The 25,819-nt window shown below is 39.4% G+C and overlaps 2 protein-coding genes and 1 long non-coding RNA gene across 4 annotated transcripts in view; 1 reads left to right on the top strand and 2 right to left on the bottom strand.

The window, feature by feature from the left end:
- PDGFD (platelet derived growth factor D) overlaps window positions 1-25,819 on the bottom strand; it is a 274,384-nt gene that overhangs the window by 140,907 nt on the left and 107,658 nt on the right. The window lies entirely within an intron of this gene.
- Window positions 5,934-7,124, top strand: DDI1 (DNA damage inducible 1 homolog 1). The gene has a single exon (XM_040257845.1). The coding sequence runs from the start codon at window positions 5,934-5,936 to the stop codon at window positions 7,122-7,124; it is 1,191 nt and encodes a 396-aa protein (XP_040113779.1).
- LOC120876156 overlaps window positions 21,904-25,819 on the bottom strand; it is an 8,405-nt gene continuing 4,489 nt past the window's right edge. Inside the window, exon 3 of the long non-coding RNA XR_005724116.1 lies at window positions 21,904-22,199. This is a non-coding gene — a long non-coding RNA (uncharacterized LOC120876156). The remainder of the gene's footprint in view (window positions 22,200-25,819) is intronic.

Genomic DNA, 25,819 nt, shown 5'->3' with positions numbered 1-25,819 from the left:
ACTTTCTAAACACATATTTTTTGTAACCAATTGGACTGAGTCAAGACACTTCCATGGTTTCCAATTAGGACTAACTGTAGAGGAAGGACAAAACAGAAAAGTATAGAAATTACAACTAAATTACAACTATTAAAGTGTATTTGAACTTATAAATAGATCCCAATGGTATTTCTAAACTACAGTGACATTGTTTTTGAGATGAGTTGATTAAAAGTTACTGTAAAAGAATAAACAATAACAACGGTTTGAATAATTTTCCTCAATCACAGCTGAAATCAAAACATAAGACCCTATTTGTCATTACTGTTACATTTTGTTTTACATGATTATTCTCACAGCAGAAACAGGAAAATAAAAACATTCCTTGCCTAAGGTACACTGAAATTTAAGAAAAGTAAGTGTGTGTGCTCAGTTGTGTCTGACTCTTTGTAACACCATGAATTGTAGCCCACCAGGCTCCCCTGTCCATGGAATTTTCCAGGCAAGAATACTGAAGTGGGTTGCCATGTTCTTCTCTAGGGGATATTCTCAACCCAGGGATGGAACCCACATCTCCTGCGTTGGCAGACAGATTCTTTACCACTGGGCCACCTGGGAAGTCCCAAGACAAGTAACTATCAACCCACAAAGTTGCATTTATAAATTGTTTTTATCCTGTTTTTAACTTATTATACTAACTTTATTTCATCTATAAACAATCACAAAATATAAATAAACTTCAAATCTTCAATAATCAAGATGGGCATCCCATAGATCAGAATATTTTTTCATATTCTTAACACATTGAAAGGGACCATAAAGTACAAAATTGTAGCAGCAAGTTTTCTTAAAAATGAAAATATACACATGTATATATAGACTTGGAAAGTATATGTATTGAAAACAGTAAAAATTAACAAGCGATTATATTACCTTCAATACGCAGTATATACCTTAAAATGCATCTCTTTATATGATAAAATGTTAAAATGTTATGCTATAAAATAAAGTAATAGATAAAGGCATGATAAAGTATTCCCTGTTGGAAAGTGACATCATCTTCACTACATTCTGAAAATAATTGAAAACATGTTCTCACTGAGTGTGCGCTTGCTCTGTCTCTCCAAGCATGTGCGTGTGTGCGTACTACGTGTGCAAATGCATGTGTAGGTCTTCTGTTCATACTCTGGATTTTTCTTACAATAAAGAAAAACCACTAGCTGAGTTCCCAGCAGGCTGAGACATACTAATTTCTCAGAGTTTCTTAAGTTATATATCTGTTTATATATTTAAGAGGTGTTGTGGTCTTTAGGTTTCAAAAATGGGTAATGCTAAGCCTTTTTATTAGGGAAAGCCTCCAAACAAACTAATAAAAGCTTGAACTTCCATCAGAGCAGCATTTTAATATATCTATTAAATGATTTGCTTCCTGAAGAAATCAATGTTATTTATTATTGGCAGTTCTGGCACAATATTGTATTGCAAACAGGAAAATGGGAAAATTAGTTGTTTAATCTATGAAAACAGTGGGAAACTCAGTTGCTCAGCCTATGAATACAGCTTTAAAAATTCTGTACCTTCCCTCAAATGGCATTGAAAATCTCAAGTGATGATATAACTGTTTGAATAAGTCTCAGTTATACTGTATTTTAAAAGTAACACCAGGCATATATTTAAAGGAAATAAAATATAACAAGCTAATATATTTGCTTAATGCAGCTTAATTATTACATATACTACATAATAACACTCATGTTGCTCTGTTATTGTTTCAGACAGAAAACAGTTATTTTGCTCTGTAAAGCAAGAGATGGTACTTTAAACATCAACTCACTATACTAAGTGGAACCATTAATCATCTGGATTTTTGCTACATTATGTTTTTTAAAAGAAGCAAATTACAAAATGTACTATTATGGATTTACTTCAAAAAACAATTTTGGGGTTATTTACTGGCCAGTATGAAATGAGTGTCATCTTTTCTATTTTATGGGTATTTAGGCTATACAATAAGAATTGATTTTCTGATAGCCCTAAGACCTTGCAGGAGTCTCACTTATCAAAGAAAGATTCAATTATGTTCCTACATTGTACTTACCAGGGAAGAAAAGTAAGGGACTATACTTCACAAAGTTTCCTAAAGAAAAGTTGCAATAACCTTCAGTTACCAAGATAAGCACACCTAGATAATTCAGAGCTCCCATTTCCAAGTGATCTGTGCAATAAGGATTATAGATTTTAAAATATTTTACATTTATGAGTATTTTTATATATTCCAGATTATTCCCCAGTTTATTACATAATTAGAAGAGGTTTTTAATTAAAATTTTGAGGCAAGAAAATTATACATATAATATTTGAATCACCAGTAATACTGAGTAAAATGAAAAAAAAATCAAAGAATATACAAACTGAAGTACTAAACAGGAGGTTGCGTTTATCTTTTCAGATTCCAGACTATTTGGCAACTGAGGTTTAAGATCTGAATGAGTGACTGGACCACAGAATCTGAAGGCTCCCTGACAATCCTGACATCCTGTGATCTATAGAATGATGACAGTTAATTGGCCAGACCTTGAGTCTCTTTGTTTTCCACTGTGTGTTCTCAGTAAAAGGTAAAAAAGCACATAAATTCAAAATGCCACCAAAGATAAAGAATTACAAGATAATAAAAGATACTACATAAAATTTAATGACATTCAGTATCAAGGCAGGGTAACATGAAAAAAGATGCTGGCTGATTTTGACGTGAATTCTGAATACTTGTTTTGCTTAAAAAAAAAGACTTATTCTGTGAAAATAATTTTATTCACTGCTTAAAAAAAAAGTCCTAGTATTACCTTCATGACTTATCAATATTTTAAGAACCACGGTTCAAAGCTGGTTGGGTAGGGGGAAAGGAATATGGAATGTGAGCCCTACTAACTTTTCGTCTGCTCCTTAGCAGAGTAATTTGCATATGAACATGTCTCACATTATGTGTGTGTGTGTACTTAGTAGCTCAGTTGTGTCTGACTCGGTAACACCATGGACTGTAGCCCACCAGGCTCCTCCATCCATGGGGATTCTCCAGGCAAGAATACTGGAGTGGGTTGCCATGCCCTCCTCCAGGAGATCTTCCCAACCTAGGGACTGAAACCAGGTCTCCCACTTTGTAGGCAGATTCTTTGCCTTCTGAGCTACCAGGGAAAACCAGGAATGCTGGAGTGGGTAGCCTATCCCTTCTCTAGGGGATCTTCATTACAGTTGTTCCCAAACTTAGGAGAAACCATTACTGATCTCTGATGGGCTTATCTGGACACTAAAAACCACAGAAGACGTTTATTAACTTATTATTATTTGGCCAAAGGGCCATCCATCTCCATAAAGAGTGAAAAATAATTCTAAATAATTCATGATTTTCTACAAGAACATTATGACACTAGGTTTTTTCCCCTAAAATTTTGTAAAGTCCTCCTTGTCATGAGGTGCTGCCTTTCCAGCTAAAGGCTCTTAAGTCAGGCAGGCTTCTTGGCCTTGTTTTCCCTGCTAGCCTACTCCCACATGACCAACTTCTCATTGTCATCAACTCAGCTCTTTCAGGAAGCCTTCCATGCCCAATAGTCCTATCCATATTCTGCATTTGTTCTACAGATACTACTAATATCTCCCACATTCTGCCAGATTCTGTGGTATTTTTAACTCCCACTGTGTAGGTATATATGAGTATGTCCTTTCTTTTAGACCAAGTTCCTTTAAGAACACAGCTTGCATTTAACATTATTTATGTGCACCCCCAAAACTTTGCACGTTTTCCACACACAGTAGGCATTCCGCCAACATTCTAAATGTAGATGAATGTGAGCATGAGACCTTAGGATGATTAGAGCAATGAGTGCAGATATAGTCTTCCATCTGAGACAGACACATGAAAACAGAAACCCTCTCCAAATTCTTCAGACTGATATAATGCCTTTCTCTAAGTAACAGTGCAGGTCTTCTGACAAGACTTGAAATAAGGAGAGGGGATGAGGCAGACGATGCCAACTATGTTTTGGCTCGTAAAAAAGTACACTTGGGAAGACCAAGCTAGGAAGACATGACCTCTCCACAGTGGAAACACATAGTGAAACACAAAGAAAAACAACTGGCACTCTAGGCTTTCTACCTGATCTCCATTGCCTTGAAGGACCATGTTACCCCTGCCTTTGGGTCTGGAGCCCGGCATGGAGTGAGGCTGTGCCCTCAGGTCAGAGTGTGAGGCAGTATGGCATTTACCCTGCCTTTTCCTATAGAAAGAAGAAAGAAAAAAAGAAAGAGAAGTGGCTCAGTTGTGTCTGACTCTTTGCAACCTCGTGGGCTGTAGCCCTCCCGGCTCCTCCATCTATGGGATTCTCCAGGCAAGAATACTGGAGTGGGTTGCCATTTCCTTCTGCAGGGGGTCTTCCTGACCCAGGGATCGAACCCGGGTCTCCCGCGTTATAGGCAAGTGCTTTACCGTCTGGGCCACCAGGGAAGTTCTTTCCTATAGAACTGATGTCAAATTGGTTTCCTCTAGGTTCACCTCACTGATCTGTTCAAAGCAATGACTTATTTCTAACCAGTCTCTCGTTTTAGAGAACGTCTGTATTTTCCACACAATTCTGCTCCCACATCCAACAGGTAAACACATTCTACTCAGGAAACACTATAATTATGCACTGTCTCCTACATTTTCATATTTCGGCAACAGCTCCCTCTTTGAGCCATTGTGGAAACCTCTAGCTGACTCTCCTGCCAAATTATATCTTTGATTTGTTGTGAGAAAACTCTTGCTTAAATCAATTAATAAAACAAGTAAACATCACAAAGACCTGCTTCAAATCCTTTCCATTTCCTTTCTTTTCTCTTTTTTACCCCACCTTTTTTTGGAGTGGGGTTGGGGAGGGGAGGATTCTTATTTATTGATAATGCTTAAATTCCTTGGGTTCACATATGGCTCTTTATAAACTGGCTCCAATGAATTTTTTCCAGCTTCACAGCCTGCCATTCAAATTCATGGACACTTTTCTCCTATTCCATTTGATATATCACATTTCTCTGGAAAGAACAGACCTTGTTATGAATTGTTGCTTTTATGCATACAGTTCTTTTTGTCTAGAGTGACTCTCCCCACTTTTCATGTGGGAAATACTCATCCTTCAATATCCACCTGTCTCCTCTTTAGAGAGACATCCTCTGTTCCACTGAATCCCTCAGTATGCTGAACACGTCTGAAAGTACTGACCTCCAGAATTGTGATTTAGTCATTTCCCATCAGTCTACCGCTAGAATATGAGATCCTCAAGGAAAGGCACCATGTCCCATCCATCATTTTTTATATCAACCACTTAGCCTGATACTTGCCGTGTAGGAAACAAGTACTCATTGTTTGGGGGGTAAGTAAAAGTACAGAATACAATTCTTTTTTTTTTTAATTTTATTTTTACTTTATTTTACTTTACAATACTGTAATTGGTGGGAGGGGGATTCAGGATTGGGAGCTTGTATACACCCGTAGTGGATTCATGTCAATGTATGGCAAAACCAATACAGAATACAATTCTTAAATGAACAGATTGTTAATATGTTGTTTAGGGAAAGCTGAAACAATCTTTTTCAGACTGTGGGTCAAATAGGCTTTGAAGGACTAGTCTTAGAACTAAATGGACTGGAGTGACTGTTTCTATGGGAACAACAGGTCTAGGTTCCAAGCAGCACACATATGAATGGACTTTGGAACACAAATGCCTCTGCAGTGTTCCATGAGGCCAAGCAGCAGGCACCAAGGCTGGCAGACGGCCCCCAGACCGGTGAGTGGCTGCATCTCCTGGGGAGGTGAATGCACAAGACACTAGGTCACCAGAAGCAGCCCAGCCATCCACGGAGACCAGCTCCAGTCAAGCCAGCGAGCTGCCCGATGCCCTCTGTCCATTCGGCCCTCCCGGGCCCAGGCCATGCTGCTCACAGTCTACTGCGTGCGAAGGGACCTCTCCGAGGCCACCTTCTCCCTGCAGGTCAGGCCCGACTTTGAGCTTCACAACTTCCGTGTGCTCTGCGAGCTGGAGTCTGGCATCCCTGCCGAGGAGACCCAGATCATCTACATGGAGCGACTCCTCGTCGAAGATCACTGCTCCCTGGGCTCCTTCGGCCTCAAGGACGGCGACATGGTCATTTTACTGCAGAAGGAGGCCGTAAGGCCGTGCTCCCCCGAGCGGGTGGCTGGCCTCTGCCGCATGGAGCCAGTGGGGCCTGCCCTGCCCGGGACGTCCAGCTCCTGGCCGCATCAGCGTGCCCAGTCGGCCCAGCACTCCAGCTGCCGCGGCTCTGGGGAGAAGGCAGGCCCGGGTCAAGGGCTGGACAGCCCGGCCCTGGTCCGGAGCATGCTGCTGTCCAGCCCGCATGACCTGTCCCTGCTGAAGGAGCGCAACCCTGCCCTGGCCGAAGCGCTGCTCAGCGGAAACCTGGAGAGTTTCTCCCAGGTCCTGATGGAGCAGCAAAGGGACAGGGCGCTGAGAGAGCAAGAGCGACTGCGCCTCTTCTCGGCTGACCCATTCGATCTGGAGGCCCAGGCCAAGATCGAGGAGGAGATCCGGCAGCAGAACATCGAGGAGAACATGACCATAGCCATGGAAGAGGCGCCAGAGAGCTTCGGCCAGGTGGCCATGCTCTACATCAACTGCAGAGTCAACGGGCATCCTCTGAAGGCCTTCGTCGACTCGGGGGCCCAGATGACCATCATGAACCAAGTCTGTGCCGAGAGATGCAACATCATACGGCTGGTGGATCGGCGGTGGGCTGGGGTCGCTAAAGGCGTGGGCACGCAGCGAATTCTCGGCCGAGTCCACCTAGCGCAGATTCAGATCGAAGGCGACTTCTTACAGTGCTCTTTCTCTATACTGGAGGAGCAGCCCATGGACATGCTTCTCGGGCTGGATATGCTCAGGAGACATCAGTGTTCCATCGACCTTAAGAGAAACGTGCTGGTGATCGGCACAACTGGCACACAGACTTCCTTCCTTCCTGAGGGAGAGTTACCTCCATGTGCTAAGTTGGTAAGTGGGATGGGGCCAGAGGAGTCTTCAGATAAGGAAATAGCAAATGCTATTAAACATTCAGTCATGGATTCGGGGCGGAAAAAGCACTGAAACAGGCTCTATATATGCTATCACCGTGAGGGAGTCTCAGGTCTCCGGAAATTATAAGACATGAGCTCACTGGCAATGCAATCATTAAAAACATCAGTAACCACTAAACCTGGCCTTGGGACTAAGTTCTCAGAACCATCACTATGTAAACTGTGATTGATCTTGGTCCATCCATTTCCCTTATCCAAAAATCACTGAACCTTATCCTGAGAAGGCTCTGGAGGCTCAGACTGATTATCAGGTAATCTATGAAAGGAAAACCATCCTCTTCGGAGACGCTGTCCAAGGATATTATAGGATGGCTTGTCCAAACCTGTTGCTCTTTTGAATAATTCCCTGGAAAAAGCCATTGCTGCAGATGCTACAATGCACCTATGCGAAATTATTTTAAATCAGCAGTAACGATTGTATATTTAGGGGAATACACTGATTTTCATAGACCCGCCCCCACTTTTTTTTTTTTTTTTTTAAGAAAGGTACTAGATATGGTTGGTCAGTTGTACTCAAGTTGATTAATACACATAAATGTCTGTTTGGGGTATTCCTCACTTCTCATTTCTCCACATTTTCACATGTGGAGGCATGTTCACCACAATTCATTCTAAAAGGCTATTTCTGCCATACTTGAGAGAGTGAATTTTTCTCCCAGGATGTCCTAAAATAATTTCTTCTCTCCTCTACATTCCAAGAAATTCTGGTCATAAAAGGAAGGCAATCAAGTAGTTTTTGTTTTTGTTTTAATTATGCTTCTTGGGAACCTGGTGGTTAAATTGTGATGGGAATGAGAGTCAAGGGCAGGCAGTGTCTAGGTCCCTGGATTATCTTTCTGGCTTTATATATTAAGCTGTTACAACATAAGTATGGTTTGAACAAAGGGCTTCACTTTTAAAATAACATCTGAAAATTTCTGAATGAGATCTCTAAGGCCGCATTAAGCAATATGGTCCATTCTGACAAAGCTACTCTCCATTACGGGTGATAGTGGGAAATGGAATATTCCAGACTAAATTACAATCCATGGCTATAACACCTCAGAGAAAAGCTTCAGCTGCCTGAGGCCATCAGACTCACAGAAAATGTATGAGGGCAGTAATCCATTATGGAAAGATTGAGGCCAAGGGGAAGAAGGGAATGATAGAGGATAAGATCTCTGGATGGCATCACTGACTCAATGGACATGAATCTGAGTAATCTCCAGGAAAGAGTGTAGGACAGGGAAGCCTGGCATACTACAGTCCATTGGGTCAATACAGACATGACCTAACAACTGAACAACAACAATTCATTAAGACTAGTATTATTAACAGAACACAGGGTTCAAATAAAAAATATATTCTGATCTTAGCTCTGTATTAGGCAAATCAGTTCACATATAATATACCTCAGATTTCTCATCTATAAGGTCTTTCAGATGGGAGAGTCATTTTCAACTACTAAGACTACATTATGAACTAGGATACCCTTTATTTGTTTTCCCAACAAGATCTAAAGCTACCCAAAACCCTTCCAAAGGCTATGGAAAAAAATTCCTACCCTGGAATTGTTTTCTTGATTGGCTTCTTCATTATATTTTTATAGAGTCTCCTCTTTCCTTCCAGCTGTCATCAATTTGCCTCCCAGTATTCTTCCTTATCCCCTGGAGAAGGCAATGGCACTCCACTCCAGTACTCTTGCCTAGAAAATCCCACAGATGGAGGATCCTGGTAGACTATAGTCCATGGGGTGACAAAGAGTCAGACACAACTGAGTGACCTCACTTTCACTTTTCATTCTTCCTTATAGAATTCCTATGCTCATACCATTTTCCCAACCTTGTCTACATTTGCACCAAGGTTTTACATCTGGGCTTCCCTAGTGTCTCAGTTGGTAAAGAATCTCCCTGCAATGCAGGAGACCCAGGTTTGATCCCTGGGTTGGTAAGATCCCCTGGAAAAGGAAATGGCAACCCACTCCAGTATTCTTGCCTGGAGAATTCCAGGGACAGACAGAGCTGGGCAGTTAATGAGATTGCAAGAGTCGGACACAGCTATCCGACTAATTTTCACTTTCACTTTATATCCACCAGAGTTACTAAAAATGACCAATGAGTAGACGTCTTTTCTACTTTTCATTCTAATTAAGTACTAAAGACAAAAGTAGGTGACAAAGTAAAGGAAGAAATTCAGAGTACAGCCAGGGATCAGCAGTTAAGTGCCAATGAAAAATGGGAACTGACCTGATAAATGCTTGGATTCCTTCATGGATAAAAATTTGCAAACTCCTCAGTATTTTCTTCAAGACTCAGCTTTCAGATCCATTTATACGAAAAATATATCTCATTTGCACATGTCACATGGGGGTGACCAAGGCTGAGTATACTGTATATCAGGATATCTAACCCATGAAAGTCAATCAAAAATCACCAAGTATTTAAATTAAAAAGACACTTTGCATGATATCAAATCCCATCACACACACTTGCCTTTCTCAGAGCAAGATCGCTTCTAATGTAACTATGATGTTTTTTTAGGACCAGACTCAAGTCTTTGTTTTTTGTTTAGAGTTTTGGTTTGAATTGAACTCTGTTAATCCATAACTTCCAATAAGTTGATCTTTATTCTTCCCTTTGTCAAGAACACATTTCTCTGGCATGAGACAACATTTTTAATATGGAAATAAATGTCATCTGAAATAGTCTCTTTTATAGGCTTTCACCAGATTCCTTAACTCTTCCTCACTGGATAAGTTTGGAACCACTTAAAAATTTCTGTTGCATTCCTTTGGACATATTCCAGCTTTTAAAAATATTACTTGACTAGGTGGACTGGCAAATTAAAAATACTTTCATTGAACTGAAAATAAATTATCTCAAGGAAAAATCAATAAAGAGTTAATTAATTAAGCAATGTCCTTGCTGTTACATTTTTTAAGATCATTATCTTTTAAATCAGAAAGTATTTTGAAAATTAGTTTTATGGATTTAAAATCTTGACTCAATCCTGTGTACATGTGAATAAATCCCAGTCAGTTAAATTTTAAATGGACTAGTTTTAGTAAAGGGCAACACGTTTTGCATGTCTCCTATGTAAATCAGGAGCTACGTAAGGTACTTTACATATACTAGTATTTTTAGCCCCTAGAACTGACCTTCAAAAGGGTTATCATTGATTGTATTTTACAGATAAGAAATTAAAGGCTCAGAATTATTGTGAAATATTCAAATACCTAAAGCTTACCTTTTTTAAAGCTTTTTGGGCTGCAATCTACATTTTAAATTGTGATCCTGTTTCATATTACACACACACATATACACACGTGCAAAAGCACACACACATCTATCTTTGAAACAAAGAGACTCGAAGTGGTATGAAATGTTTAGTCTTTCCTTAGTCTATTTCTTTAAAAAGTTGGATTTTATTATTTTTAAAAACATTCTGGACATGTCCCACTAACTATACCCAAGGTATCCTGATCTGCAATTTGAAACACACTCACCTCCTAGACTGCCTGATTCAAGTCTAATTTCAAATGTCATGTTCTTTCTAAAATGTGACCTTCTTCACATGATCCATTTTAATTCTAGATACTGGTACAAACTGTTAAAAGTTTCATTTTATAAAGACTACCAAAACACTACAAGTAAAAATGGCAACACAGTAGTAGTAATCAGAATACACTCAGCAATATTTACTGAATATGCATGGAATAAGCCCTGTGCTAGGCTTTTATAAGCGTGAAAATGAATAGGTAGTTTCAGACTTCAAGGTGATTACAACTTGGTATAGGGGTAGGAGAGACAATCTTGTAATCCACTAAGAACAAAAAAGGTAGACATGTAATCAGTACTATTTTGGTGTCAATGAAGGAATACATTTTAATTGGGGAGTTATTTTTAATATAACTAAGCAAGCCAGTGACATGTACTTTTAATGTGTCTAAATGGCCAAAACTGATGCTGGAAAAAACAAACATAACTTCCCTCCCAAAGTTCAGATTGCTATAATATACAACTTTAGTCTTGGGAATTTACTACCCCAAAAATGATGAACAGTTCTTCAGTTTCTTTCTTCTCATTAGAAATCATGATAAACTAGACCACATGATGAATCAGACATAATGCCTTTAAAATAACAAGCCATTTTAAAATTCCTTCAAGCTCTTGCTTTCTCAATGCCCAAACACTCATCTTACCTAAAAGAAAATCCCTCTTGTTAATAAACATGCATTTGAAATTACAGCAATGTATTCTGCTGCAGTTAAACTGGAAGACTGATAATATTTGATATTAGTAGAGCGTATATATTAACAAAATTCTAACTTCTCTCTTAAAGTATCAAGTCATAAAATTTCTCTTGCTTCTGGAAGAAAATCCACTCCAAGAGAGAAAGGCAAATGAATATCTGCATGTATGACTATCTTAACTGCAGGTGTTAAATGTTGCCTTTTTAAAGAGAACATTGCACTTCTTTCAGAGGTCATTTGCTGACATCCAACATTCCATAAAGAAACACTTGAGTAAAGGATGAGAAAGCCATCTGGGATTCACACCAGAAAACTGCTGATGAAGATATCAATCAATGCTAACATTTATAGTTATTCTTTGAGATAAACAAGAGCCTGGAAAACCAAAGAAGAGGAACAAAGGTAAAGAGAAATAAAGGAGGATGAAGGGGAAAACACACAGAAATCTGGGCTGCTTTTAAACAATTCTTTCTTGGTTTAAGTATTCTTTCATAAAGTAGGTGGGGACTGGGCTGAGCTTAAGGATTGGTTACATTTCCATAATTCTTCATCTATCTTTGGCAAGTTATCTAAAAATGAAAATATTTTTCACATTAGAGCTTGACTCAAACTTGCTTTTGAACTCCATCTTGTTTGCATATTTAGGTCTATCTGTTAGAATCTTAGAGTTTCTAGGGTCTATTTTCAGAAAAATGGGATTCCAGGTCCTGCTGTGCCCTCTGTGTACTTAGCAGCCTGTTGAGATAGGCACACTGGGTGTGGTTTTACCTCTTATTCCTGCACTGAATGCTTCTGATGATTGTGGCTGCTGCTTCTTCATTCCCATCCCTCCCCCTCCTCCTTTGGAGAAAGACTTGTATGAATCCAGCTTTTATATATTCTAATAAGTAAGGTTTATTTTAAGAATATCATTAGAAATATTACAAGGCAATTTCTTCCTATGTTAAAGTCCACAGGAGGCAACATGGGTTTTGCTCCACACAAGAGCGAAGTGTATATTTTCCTACTGTTGATATATTGATGCTCTGTCCAAATAAAATAGATGATAATTACCAGCATAAGCATATTCTAAGTAAAATAATCACTTAAATCCATCAAATTCTTACTCTACAACATCAGTCACCACTCTAAAAGCTTATTCTACTGGTACTTTGCTACAGAGACCATTCAGATGAAGAGAAAAAATAATTTAAAATTACATTAATTCACTTATTCTCTCTTCCAAACTCATGTCATGTTTAGGGATTTGATTGGCTTATCATTCAAAAAGTATCATTCTTTGCATTCACTGATGTCATTAAAAATCAGATATAGTTTTTCAAGAGTCTTGCCATCGTCCTCTGTCATTCAGAGAGACAAAGGGAATGTAAATTATAGCCTTAGCCTTTAAATTATTTTTAAAGTCCTGTTAGAGGAACTGGAAAAAAAATACAAAGTAAGTAATGCAGAAATATTTAATTTAGTGCTCCATCGTGAGATACAGAGTGTGAGTTCAGGGGCATGGACTGCTTCTCATTTGAGATGCTGACTATAACTGGGCAGGAGCTATTGGACACAGTTTTATTGAGCAGCTACTCTCGGAAAGGCACCATTTTAGAGACTGGATTTTCGTGATGCAGGAAGAGTCTTCTGATGCTCACCTGGTACTCTGAGATGCAGTCAGACATACAGGAAAATCTGTCACCTCCCATCTTTGACCCAAGTAACACAACCAAAGGGAGCCCAATTCTCAGGCTGAACCTGAAGGTGAAATGTGTGGTCTGTTTCTGCCTTAACTCACAGTGGCACTGAGCCCCTCTTGCTTCCTATTAGCTTAGTCTTGGAACATGGTGTGGCTACTGTAAGCAAACACTTCTCTCAAAAAGGTTGAGGGCTTACACAACAGATGAACAATTCGTGACACAGGGAGAAGAAACTAACACCCAGAGGTGAGTTAACTTGGTGGAGTATCGTCACATACTTTAACTCCAGGGTATGAAAGAACAGGGGATCTCACAAACAATGAGATATAAACCAGACAGCAATTAAATTCATGTTTGGGCATTTAAAAAACCTAGAATGGAGCCCCAAATTATTAACAATAATCTACTAAAGTGCTGGGATTCTCTGGAGTGATTATAATCTTGTCCATAATTATATCTTTAGTTTTAATTTTATGTGAGGCAAACAGTATTTGCTTAATAAATTACAGATTATTTGAATGAAAAAAGAAACAAAGTTCCATTGTTATTAATAAGTTGATATAGAGAAGGTGTGACTTTTTAAGTAGCTTAGTTTTTATATTAAAATATGTAAAGTAAAACTAAATCATATCTGTATTATCTTTCTATAAATTAGAAAAAATAGGTTTGGGTTAACTGCATAGCTGATATTTATGCGTATAGATTTAAGTGTAGGTGAATCAAGAAACAAACACTTAACCTGGTAAGGTGGGCTTTCCAGGTTGGGCAGTGGTAAAAATTCTGCCTGCCAATACCGGAGACACAAGAGACTTGAGTTCAATCCCTGAGTTGGGAAGATTCCCTGGAATAGAAAATGGGAACCCACTCCAATATTCTTGCCTGGAAAATTCCATGGACAGAGAAGCCAGGCGGGCTGCAGTCCATGGAGTTGCAGTCAGGCCCAACTGAGCAAGTGACACACAAGAGTGGTTTGACCAGTTCTTGCAGTAGCTAGATCACCCCAGTTTGTCTGGGACTGCCTTCATTTTAAAACTAGCTCAGCATGCTGGCAACTCCCTCAATCTCAGGAAAATCAGAAAAGCTGCTTGCCCTATAAATGTTGGAAGTGGATTTTTCATTTCTAGCCCATGAACGTACAGTTGGCACCGCGAAACAAGCTGTACTTTTAATAGGCCTGAATGATCAATATTCCAGGTTGTATGCTCAAATGTTGAAAGTAGAATTTCTTAATCTATTTTGTATGGGAGAAATAACTTTATTTAAACTCATTCATTAAGTATTTCTATACTGGAATGTTAACCACTTAAAAGTATATGAAAATCTTTTTAAAATAAATATTAAAAGAATTTAATGAGGAAAACCTTATAATTTCTTTCAAGAAAGTGTACAATATAACTGAAGTCCATGAAACTTTTTCAATTTTCAAGATTCCTTGGAAGTGGTATACATTTATGCAACTAAAAAAATAAAATGAGTGGAGACTGACATCAGAATATGGGGGCATGAGATAAAATATTTAAATTATCTGGGAACTTAGAGTATCCTGAAAAAGCACTGATAGAACAAACTACACCAGTTTTTACACTTAGAGTGAAGATAGAGATAGATTAAATCTAAGTTTCAAAGTAAATCCTAGGTTTTGAATTTTTAAGGGAATATTTGAACAAAGGAACAGAAAAAAAACTTCAGAAAGAAGCACACACAAATAATGGCATCACCGCCATGGGACATCCAGTTTAAAGTTTACTTTAAACTGTCAAAATACAATGAACAGCATGTCAAACAGCTCTGTACAATGGGGAACAGTAAAAGATGAGCAGGTTTTTGATAAAGAGTTGTCCTTATAAACTGTAGATGAGGCCTAGAAGAAGCAGCTTTGCTGAGTACACAGTTGAGGCCGAGACGGAGAGCCCAGGATTTTCAGGTAGAAAGCTGTGCAGTGTTGAGGGCCTGGGAAGGAGTGGGAGATGGCCAGATTGTCATGCTGCCGTGGAAGCAGACGACAGAGGAGTTTCCAAGGAGAAACAAGTTGGCCACTGACAGCGGGTACACCAAATAATTTGAGGAAAAGTAAAATGGTGAAGCGCCACCAGAAAGGACAATACAACCTATGATGAGGGTAGCTTTTGCAAAATCAGAGAAGTTGATGGCATCAATGAACATCAGAAATAGAAGGCAACTTTTGCTATCAGTTGAATCAATTCATTTGTTTAATAATTTTGATGTTTAATAACTTCCCTCTTATCCATCTTATCAAGAATTTAGAAATGAACAACAGTAAGAAAAAATTAACATAAATATACTGGAACCAGTGTTTTAAGCTTCATTCTGTCAGAAATGATCGCATAAAGTGAAAGCAACAGATGGGCAGTTAGAGTAAGACAGAAACAAAGATATTCTCTGTTCAAAAACTGCCAACTGCCATCACTTTGTCTCCAGAGCAGTAACTGACACAAAGCAATCTCGTTGACATTCCATAAGCTATAGGAGTTTATATGCCCATATGGCAAGGTTTCTACTGTCAAAGCCTCATTATATAATGATTCTTGAGGATCTGATCTGAAAGTGTTTTCATTAATTCAAGAAACTAAAACAGTGTTTGCTCTTTTTCTCTAAGTGTTCAGTAACTAGCAAACCTAAGTTTTATGAAAAGTGCAAAACATTTCACGCTATCTAACTAATGTTATATAAATATTCTGTTATTCAGGTTAATTAATTTTTAAAAAGTGATTTAGAAAAAATTCAAAAGCACCGTGAGTATACACTATTCTATGTTTTTTCCTTTTGAAAAACATTCTAAACATATTTCAGGTTGTAGCTAAGTGCTATAAAGACACACGCAGAAGTCTAAGATTTCCATATGCACTATAACTTTCATAGTTTGTGAGATTTAAAAAAACTTGGCAGTCAACAAAATGAATGGGTTTAAGTCCGGCAGGAAGTTCAGAGAATAGGTTAGTGATCAGTCTCCTTGGATGAGATGCTGCGGGGAACAGCTGAGGCGGTCAGATTGAATGCAGTATGCTCACTATGTTCATGGACAGTTGGCCCCAAGGGTTCTACTGCATAGCCAAGTAAGTTTGCCTTTGGTTTGATAGTGCTTAGGAAGCACTGAGTTATTTCAGCCTACCGAGATACAAATGAACAAATTTAGCACTATTTCTGAGAGGACTATAGTGGCTCCTGAACTCCACGTATTTCTCATCAGTGAAATTCTGGGAGTATTTCTCTTAAAAGAACACTTTCAGAATTTGACTTAGCTGTATAATCGTACTTGATCCTTTACATAGGCATTCGACAGCTGTTTCTAGGAGACTCTGACTTTATCTTGAGGGTGACTTACTCAGAGGAATCTGTTCAATTAGACAGAAAGAAAAATACAACTCTAAATAGGAAATATCAAGGGACAAATTGTTAAGAGAACATTTAAAATAATATAGCAGCAAAATGGGTAAAGTCAAACGTTGGAACGCTGATTCTTACTCTGTCATGCATTTATTTTTCTGCTCTTCTACCTTAAATAAGCAAAGCTTATGCTTTTAATGTATCACTAGTTGTTCTGTCTCCTACTTCACCTCAAACATTTTCTACCTCCTTGTTCTTCCTATGGTGTCCACGTAAATGGAAACCAGACTAAATGGAAGGTCATCAAAACCTTAACTGATAGCTAGGAAGATGTGGGTGTCTTACTTTATGTAAGTATTCTAACTCACTTTTAGCTCCTGAAAGACTATCCTTTGCTACTGATATAGACCATTCTTAAAGTTACCTGGTTTTCAGACCATATAAAACTCACTTGAGAGGATACTGAGACCCAAATCCAATTAGCTTCCAGTCATTCATTTGTGCATTCAGTAACTAGATACTAAGAGCCACAGATGCACCAGGTATTGTCACTGCTCCAAGAGTTAGAAAAATAGTGGTGTACAAGAATTACAAAGTAGCTGTCTTCCTGAAGCTCATTTTCCATTGGAAGTTTCAAACAATAATAAAACATAACAATGTTAATATCTATAATTTACATAGTACTAGGTGACTGATTTATCCTAAGCATATGGTTTAGCTCATTTTATCTTTAAAACAGTATATAAGTACCAACCAATATCGCCATCTTCAAGGTTAAGACTCAGAAGAAAAGAAAGGTTAAGTTGTCCAAGGTCACAGAGATATAAAGTCCCTGCATCTAGGAATTAAGGATTCATAATCTATATATTTAATGATTCTACCATATTACCTCTCCATGACAGCAAGTAAAATATATATAAAGTGTAGTAGAGATATATTATATGAACATAAGAGTAAAGTATCAAAAAGAATAGAGAGCAATGGAAGAGGAGAGGGTTCTACTTTAGATAAAACTGTCAAGGAAGATCTTTCCAAGGAGATGATACTAATATTTGAGAGGGAACTTGAGTGACGAGAGGGAGGAATTGTTAAGATCTGGGCAGAGAGCATTCCAAGAAGAAACACCAAAAACAAAGGCCCCAAGACAGAAGTGAACTAGGAGTGTCAAGGAAGGGCAAGGAGGTCAGTGGCTGGGGGCAGAGGGAATAACCTGAAGAGGTTGGTGTGCAAGGCTTTGTGGTCCAAATGAAGGGTTTGGAGTTCATTCGAGGATACTTACAGGCTTTTAACCAAGGGAAGACTTCTGCTTTATTTGTTAACTCTTCTTTGGTTGCTCTGTTAAACATAGAAGAGCTGAGGACTGGGCCCTTGTGGAGGCCAGAAGGCAGAGCTAAGGCAGAGCTGAGGTTGTGCAGGCAGAGCTGAGGTTGAGTCAGCAAAGGGGCCAAGGGAAAGAAATAAAGTGAGAGTGAAGTCGCTCAGTCATGTCTGACTCTTTGAGACCCCATGGATGGAGGAGACACCAGGCTCCTCTGTCCATGAGATTCTCCAGGCAAGAGTACCACAGTGGGTGGCCATTTCCTTCTCCATGGGATCTTCCCGACCTGGGGACCGAACCCAGGTCTCCTGCATTGCAGGCAGACACTTTACCCTCTGAGCCACCAGGGAAGCCCCAAAACAGTAAAGGTAGGAGGAAAATACAGAAATCACATCTAAGAAGCCAGATGAAGAAACTGCTTCCTGAAGAGTGGTGTAGTCACCGTGTCCAACACTGCTGGAAGGTTAGGAAGAGGGCTGGGGACTCGTGACTGGATCTGGCAAGAGGAGCTTGTAGGCAATGAGAGTGTGTTTGTGGGTGTGGTGGGTAAAGAAAGCCTAGTCTGAGGAGGCTGGGCAGCCCACCGGACCAGGGAAGCGGAGAGAGCAAGTGCTGGCAGGTCTCTTAGGAAACAACCCTTTCAGGGAAGCAAAGAAACACGGCAGTAGATGACGGGGCCACAAGAGCATTCCTTTTCCTGTGAAGGTAACTGCACCTCTGGATATAGTGAGAATGACCAGCGGGAGGGAAACTGAGGAAGCTACAGAGAACAAGGGTGACTCAAGGAGCACAGTCCTCAGATTCAGGGAGGAAGTGAGCCTTAGAGCAAAGAGTCCACTGTGATGGGAAGCTGAGCAGAGCACACAGCTGCAAGATGGGCTGGCAGACTTGAGGGTGTGAAGGTGATCTGTTTCTCCTCTATCTTCCAGGTTCACAGTGAATTAAGGGCCTTGGTTAAGGGTGAGATGAAGGCAGGGAGTGTCAAAGGATGAAGTTGGGAGAGGGTATGAAATAGTCATTTTATAGCATGACAGAGTTCCTTAGCAGGCAAACTGGACAAGGAAAGTGGACATTTTGATTCCAACACCACTTCTGCCTCTTATGGGATACGCACTTGTATGCAAAACACCAAATCCCTCTCTGGGTCTCAGTTTGCTCATAAGCGACAAGGTGTAGATGAGCACCACTCGGAGGCACCCACAACCATGTGGGGTACTTTGGGTTGTCCTGGCGACTAGTGCTATTTAGAACTCCATGTCCAGAATGCTCCAAGTTCCTTAGTGCATGGAATAATCCTGTAAGAAAAATGACTCTCCCTCCCAAATCTCCAGCAATGCCCACCCCTGGTGAGAAACATGGGGGGCCAAGGATCACACCAGGTGTTGTGCCAAGTCTAAGACACTAACTGTAACTTTAGGTGGTGATGTCAGAGAGAGCCAGCTCACAGGGATGGATGACACCATGTGTGTGCTCAGTCGCTCGGTCGTGGCTGTCTCTGCAATAGACTGTGGTCCGCTGAGCTCCTCTGCCCGTGGAATTCTCCAGGCCAAAATAATGGGGTGGGTTGTCATTTCCTACTCCACAGGATCTTCCCAACCCAAGGATCAAACTTGTGTCTCCTGTGTTTCCTGAATTGGCAGGTGGATTCTTTACCACTGAGCCACGCATATATCCAGTTAATTTATCACCAACAATCATCGCTCTTACCCTTGAGGTATTTCTAGACTGAAAACAGGCTGCTAGCCAGACAAGATGAAAACATGTTGAATTTACCCTTGTTACTTAGGCCTTTTTAAGGTACTAATGAGCACTGACAGAATCTACAGATTACAGCCAGAGAAAGCAAGAGCCAGTACAGGGTGATCCAGAAATGAAAAATCAGCGCTCTGTAATTACAGAAAGAAGTGTCATTAGCTGTCACAATAATTAAAAGTTCTGCCAGTGACTGTGTCCAATAGTAGCAAAGAAAGCTTGATACCCACGTATTGCCAGTTTGGCAGTGGCATCTCACTACCATTAAATGAGAAAAAGTGATTTTGTTTGTATTGACCATTAAGGCCCCAACATGAACTGAGAATTAGTTGACAAGGACAAGGCAGTATAACTAAAGGTAATATATCAAATTCTACTCAGATGATCAGTGGGGTGCTGCAGGCATGGCTGCTAGTGACCTTTCTGGTTGACACCTTCGTTAATGACTTGTAAGAGGAAAACCAGCATGTAGATGGATTTGCAAAACTGATTCTACCTTGGGAGTTTTTCCAAGTGCAAGCTTCCAGCATCACAGTAATAACTTAAGTAGAAAAGAATACAGAGTGTCCTCATAGGATTTAAAATTCAAGGCAGGCAATTATGCAGTCAGACAACAGACAGATAGGGAACATTCTAGGTGAAAATCTTAAGAAGTATGATGGCGATTCCTTGGAGGGAAAAATCAGTGATCACACAGTTTCTCAAATAGTTTTATCACTGACATTTGTCATAAGAATGCCTGCCAGATATTATAACTACTACTTCATCTATAGAACGTAATCAATATAGTAAAAGAATACAAATAGCCAATGTGCTTTGTTTGACCTTTCAAAAATGTAAAAAAAAAAAAAAATGTTTAGTTCAACTCATATAAAATTCATATAGCATAAATTAACCATTTTAGTAGAATTATTCAGTAGCAGTTAATATAGTCACAATGTGGTGCAACCACCAGCTTTACCCAGCTTCAGCTCCGAAAAGAAAGCCTGTGCATATTAGCGGTTGTTCTACCTATCCCCCCTTTCCTAGCCTCTGGTAACCACCAATCCATGTTTTGTCTCTATGGACTACTCCATTCTGGATATTTCAGTTAAATAGAATCATACAATATGCAACCTTTTCTGTCTGGCTTCATTCACTTAGCATAATGGTCCCAAGGCTCATCCACCTTGAAGCATATATCAGTACTTCATTTCTTTTTATGGCAGAAGTCTATACTTATAATTACAATGTTAATTCAAAACATGGCATGGAGCTACCTCTCAGTTCTGAGTGCCAACAAGAAGCAGAACCCAGCAGAAATCCAGCAAAACCTACCTTATCTTAATTAGGGTAAGTCTTAAGGATAGAAGAGAAAGGAAAAGAGCTTGTTTTATTGATTTTACTATTAGGAATTCATGAAACAGAAGATGCTACTGTTAGAAAGTCTTTTCTTAAGTGACACTTAAATCTTTACTAATAAGACATAGTGCTGCTAAGTCGCTTCAGTTGTGTCCGACTCTGTGTGACCCCATGGACGGCAGCCCACCAGACTCCCCCGTCCCTGGGATTCTCCCGGCAAGAACACTGGAGTGGGTTGTCAGTTCCTTCTCCAATGCATGAAAGTGAAAAGTGAAAGTGAAGTTGAAAGGTTGTTGTTGAATCACGCAAAGACATTGGGATTCTTGGCCCCGAAGGAGAAGAATTTAATCCGGGCCCAGAGACGAGGCTTGATCGCTCAGAGCTTTTGTGTAATAAAGTTTTATTAAAGTATAAAGGAGATAGAGAAAGCTTCTGACAGAGGCATCAGAAGCGGGCAGAAGGAGTACCCCCCCTGCTAGTCTTCAGCTGGATGTTATATAGTCACTAGCAGTCTGTTAATGAAAGAAAGGAATGTCTTAAAACTCAGAATGGCACCAGGCCCCTCACCCATAAGATGCATTTTGGGATAATCTTGGCATCAAATGGTTTATACTGGGCCATAAAATGATTAAGTTGAACCTTGAAGAAGGGCAGATCACCATACAAATAGTTTCATTTACATAGATTAGAGGAACAATATCTGAGTATAACATACTGGTTTGTCAAGGAGCCAAAAAGCGGAACCAATTTGAAGACAGAATTTGGGGTAAATTCGTAGTACATTAGCATAGCTTAAAATAAACATTTTCATAAGAAAAAGGCATTGGTTATCTCTAGGTTTGAGAATAGTTAACTTCAGGTGAAACCAGGTGTCAATATGGCAACACAGAATTTTAAGAGAAACCGCTTTTTAAATTTGTATAGAGAAGGAAAAAATATCACTAGTTTGTTTCCTCATGCCGCTTAAGAGAGATAAAAATGTCTGACACTTGCAGGCTATTTCCTCTGTTTGGAGACAGACCCCTGGCCTTCCTGCCTGTTACCCTCTCAAAGTCGCTCAGTCATGTCCAACTGTTCACGACCCCATGGACTTCAGCCTACCAGGCTCCTCCATCCATGGGCTTTTCCAGGCAAGAGTACTGGAGTGGGTCGCCATTGCCTTCTCCAAATAAGACATAGTAAACATGCATTAATTATTGATGAGTGGAAAGCTTTGGAATTCCCTAGCTAGGACGCAGAAGATGCTCAGTAACTAACTGGTTGTTGAATAAATTGCAATAAGAATCAAAGAGAGTATGTGGGTCTTTTGGTATTTTTTTATTTGTTCTTTTCTATCCAACTAGGGCTAATGCAAGGTGGCTGACATGAGCAAGCACGTCTTTCTGGTGTCGATCAGATTGATTCTCAAAGATGACCCTGCTTCTAAACTGGTAGCCTGATCCACACAGGGGCTGATGGAACAAGTTGCTTTTGTATGAAATGTCCTGAGTATGCTATAGAAAAAGTCAGAAAGGATTTTTCTTCTTCTTTTAAAAAATCTCCATCCATATCCTGTGGGATCTCCATTCAACCTATATCTAGCACAGAATTTCTATATTTTTTTATTCACTGTCAGCCACAGTGAGGTAATTTATGACATAGAATATTGTTCCTAACTGTGATTTTCCACACTATTATTTTAAATCAAACATTTCCGATTATTTGGTTTATATGCTTTTGATTTAGTTGAATGAATACTTTATTATGAAGTGTGGAATGGTGACCTGCTCTTAAGAAGCTCAGATAAGATAGTAATCTAACTTTAGTTCTGAATGATAAGTTTGAGGGATAAAAAGAGCCCTTTTTGTATTGCAAGGGTTTCAGAAAGAATACTAAGAAGGTGAGAGTCCATTTACAATGTATAAATTTTCCTCCAAGGAGACATTATCTTGTTCTCTCTTGTATTTCAGTTAGGGAAAACACTATGCAAAATAGCTGAAATTTAACTCTTTGTGTCTGCCTTTCAAATATCTGTTCCCTGTTCTAGGTAGGTAGAATAGGGAAAAGGAGTCCAAAATGGCGGTGGCTAAAAGACAAGGAAGGAAAAAGCCCGCGAAAATAGAACAAAAGGAGGTCTGAGGACCGGAGTGAGGACCTCAGGTAAAACAAACAACACTCCTGGCTGGCCCAATGTACATAGGACAGGCCCAGGGAGAGATAAACATATAAATAGAGGAGCCAAAGCTAGCTTTCTCTCTCTCCCACGCACTGGGGCGCTCTTCTCCTCCTGTCTGATCGGCATGCCCTCACGCCTTGAAGATGGATTTTCCTGCTATCTTCTAAATAAAATAGAGCTGTAACACTGAGCTGTAACACTGATTTGTCTAAGAGCTATAACATGGTCCATTTGAGACTGGAGAGCTATAACATGGTCTATCCAAGACCTGAGAGTTGTGACACACTGAGGGGGCTTTAATGTCTGTCACTCCAAATCTTTGTTGTGATGAGACAAAAAACCAAGTACTCACTTAAGTGAGATGACAAGTTATTCCTGCAGAAATTAATAGGTACTTGAAAATCTTGTAAGAATATAATTAACTTACTACAAAAATGGTCCAGGTTTGGTATACTGTTCCTATGGAAATATGTTAAATAGCTGTAATAGGTACAAGCTGAAGATAAATTATTTGCATCCTTTAATGTAATTGCAGTCATCTGTAAAACCAATTGCAGCCACAAAAAATGAACTTTTGAACCACTTCAGTTATTTGGAATATAGTTTGTAATGGACAATACAGAACAAGAAGCACATATATTCAATATATCAGGATTTTATAAACACTTGCATAATCCAGAGAAATCAAACCAGATGTGATTTTGAGACACAAAACAACACAGGTCAGTGTAAAATTTGATGAATCTATAAAATTGTTTGGAACAATGTCATACTCTTTGGAAGTTTCTAAATTGCAGGTCAGTCTTGGTTATGATAGTACTTTGCCACATAACAGAAGTAAAAGACATCTACAGTATAGCATGAGTCAGAGCATGTAATGTCTCCACATTTCTCAAGGTAAATGATACACAAATTATGAAAGGAGCAAAAGAGGCCAGCAAAAAAGGAGTCATGGTCCTTTTCATGAGATCAACTTGCTGGAAGCCCACACGTCCAGCATTCCAACACAACACAATGAGGCAAACAGGTAGTCTCCAGGGAGCCCTATATCAAATACTGCAGCGGCAAACACTGCCAAATATGTGTTACATGTTTACTTCATGAATGGACTCTGACTCATGGGAAATGGTTACCGAGAAGGAGGAAGAAAGCTTCATGTTCCCGGGAAATAAAGCTGCTTATTTGCATAATATCCTTCATAGTCTATTTGTCCAATGTTCTTAACCATATATATACTGTTGACTTTTAATCAGTGATGTTGTTTCAGCTTCTTAATTCTACCTGATGTTGGTCAAAAGTGATTAAATAATCTATTTCCCCTATTAAATATGTGGTAATTTAAAAGAAATAGGGCAATCATAAGAAAATAAGCATATGCTTTGAGCAGACAATTCAAACACATATGTGAGAAATGGATAAAAAAATATTCAATCATATTAGGAATAAATTAGACACATGAGCAATGAGGTATCAGTTGCAACATTAGGCTGGCAAAGTCTTTGGTGAGGGCACTTAGAGCAGAAATGGAGAAATAAGATTAAGATGGTGAAGATTAAAGAGGCAATGAGAAAGCAATGACAGCAAATGTAGAGAATGTTTTCAGGTTGTTTAGATTCAAAGGAAGAGTACCTCCTGGAGAGGAATAGATGGGCAGAGGAAGAGCGTTTATCTGCTTTCAGATGGGAGACACCAGAATAAGTTAAAATGCAGAAAGAAGTGACCAGTAACTTTGAGAGACAAAGGATGCTGATGTGGTGAGCATCTTGGAGAGGCAGAGATGACAAAGAAGGCCTCAGGCAGCCAGGCCTCAGGAAGAGCAAGTACGTTAACATTCCAAAGCCCAATTTCTTAACTTTAAATTAAGAACAACAATATCTGTAATTTAGAAAAAAATATACAAAGAGCATCTGACATATAAAAGTTCATTTCAATGAAAAAATCTAACACAAACACAACCTGTTACTACACAGTAGAAATGGCCACCCACACCAGTAGTCTTGCCTGGGAAATTCCATGGAGGAGCCTGGTGGGTTATAGTCCATGTGGTCACAAAGAGCTGAACACAACTGAACACACACATCCACACACCTGTCACTACCAGTAGCTTTTATACAAATATTATATATATATTCAAAAGTAAATTTTCTGGTAGCAATTCATTTAAAGAATTAATTATAAGGAATTGGATGCTTGGGGCTGGTGCACTGGGATGACCCAGAGGGATGGTATGGGGAGGGAGGTGGGAGGGGGGTTCAGGATGGGGAACATGTGTACACCCGTGGCGGGTTCATGTTGATGTATGGCAAAACCAATACAATATTGTAAAGTAATTAGCCTCCAATTAAAATAAATACATTTTTATTTAAAAAAAAGATAGCAAGTAGAAAAAAAACTCAATGGACATGAGTTTGAATAAACTCCGGGAGTTGGCGATGGACAGGGAGGCCTGGCGTGTTGCAGTCCATGCCATCACAAAGAGTCAGACACGACTGAGCTACTGAACTGAACTGAATATATACGCCATGTTATTTAATATAAGTAACATTTATATTTATATATACATTGCACAAATATATATATACACACACACACACATACACACACACACATAAACAGTCTGAAAAGTGGAGCAGACTCAGCAGCAGGTATTTATCAAGAAGAATGTAAATGTTAGAACGTGGGTTTGAATTCTGGCCCTCTCAGTTTCTGCTGCTGCTGCTGCTGCTAAGTCGCTTCAGTCGTGTCCGACTCTGCGACCCCATGGACTGCAGCCCACCGGGCTCCTCTGTCCGTGGGATTCTCCAGGCAAGAACACTGGAGTTGGTTGCCATTTTCTTCTCCAATGCATGAAAGTGAAAAGTGAAAGTGAAGTCACTCAGTC

The sequence above is a fragment of the Oryx dammah genome, unplaced genomic scaffold (genome assembly GCF_014754425.2).
Source record: "Oryx dammah isolate SB20612 unplaced genomic scaffold, SCBI_Odam_1.1 HiC_scaffold_17, whole genome shotgun sequence".
NCBI lineage: Eukaryota > Metazoa > Chordata > Mammalia > Artiodactyla > Bovidae > Oryx > Oryx dammah.
The sequence above is the reverse complement of the archived record's forward strand: the minus strand, read 5'-3'. Positions and strand labels throughout refer to the sequence as shown.

What these genes read in the sequence shown, in the direction of transcription:
- DDI1 (XM_040257845.1), top strand. Translation starts at nt 5,934, where the DNA reads ATGCTGCTCACAGTCTACTGCGTGCGAAGGGACCTCTCCGAGGCCACC.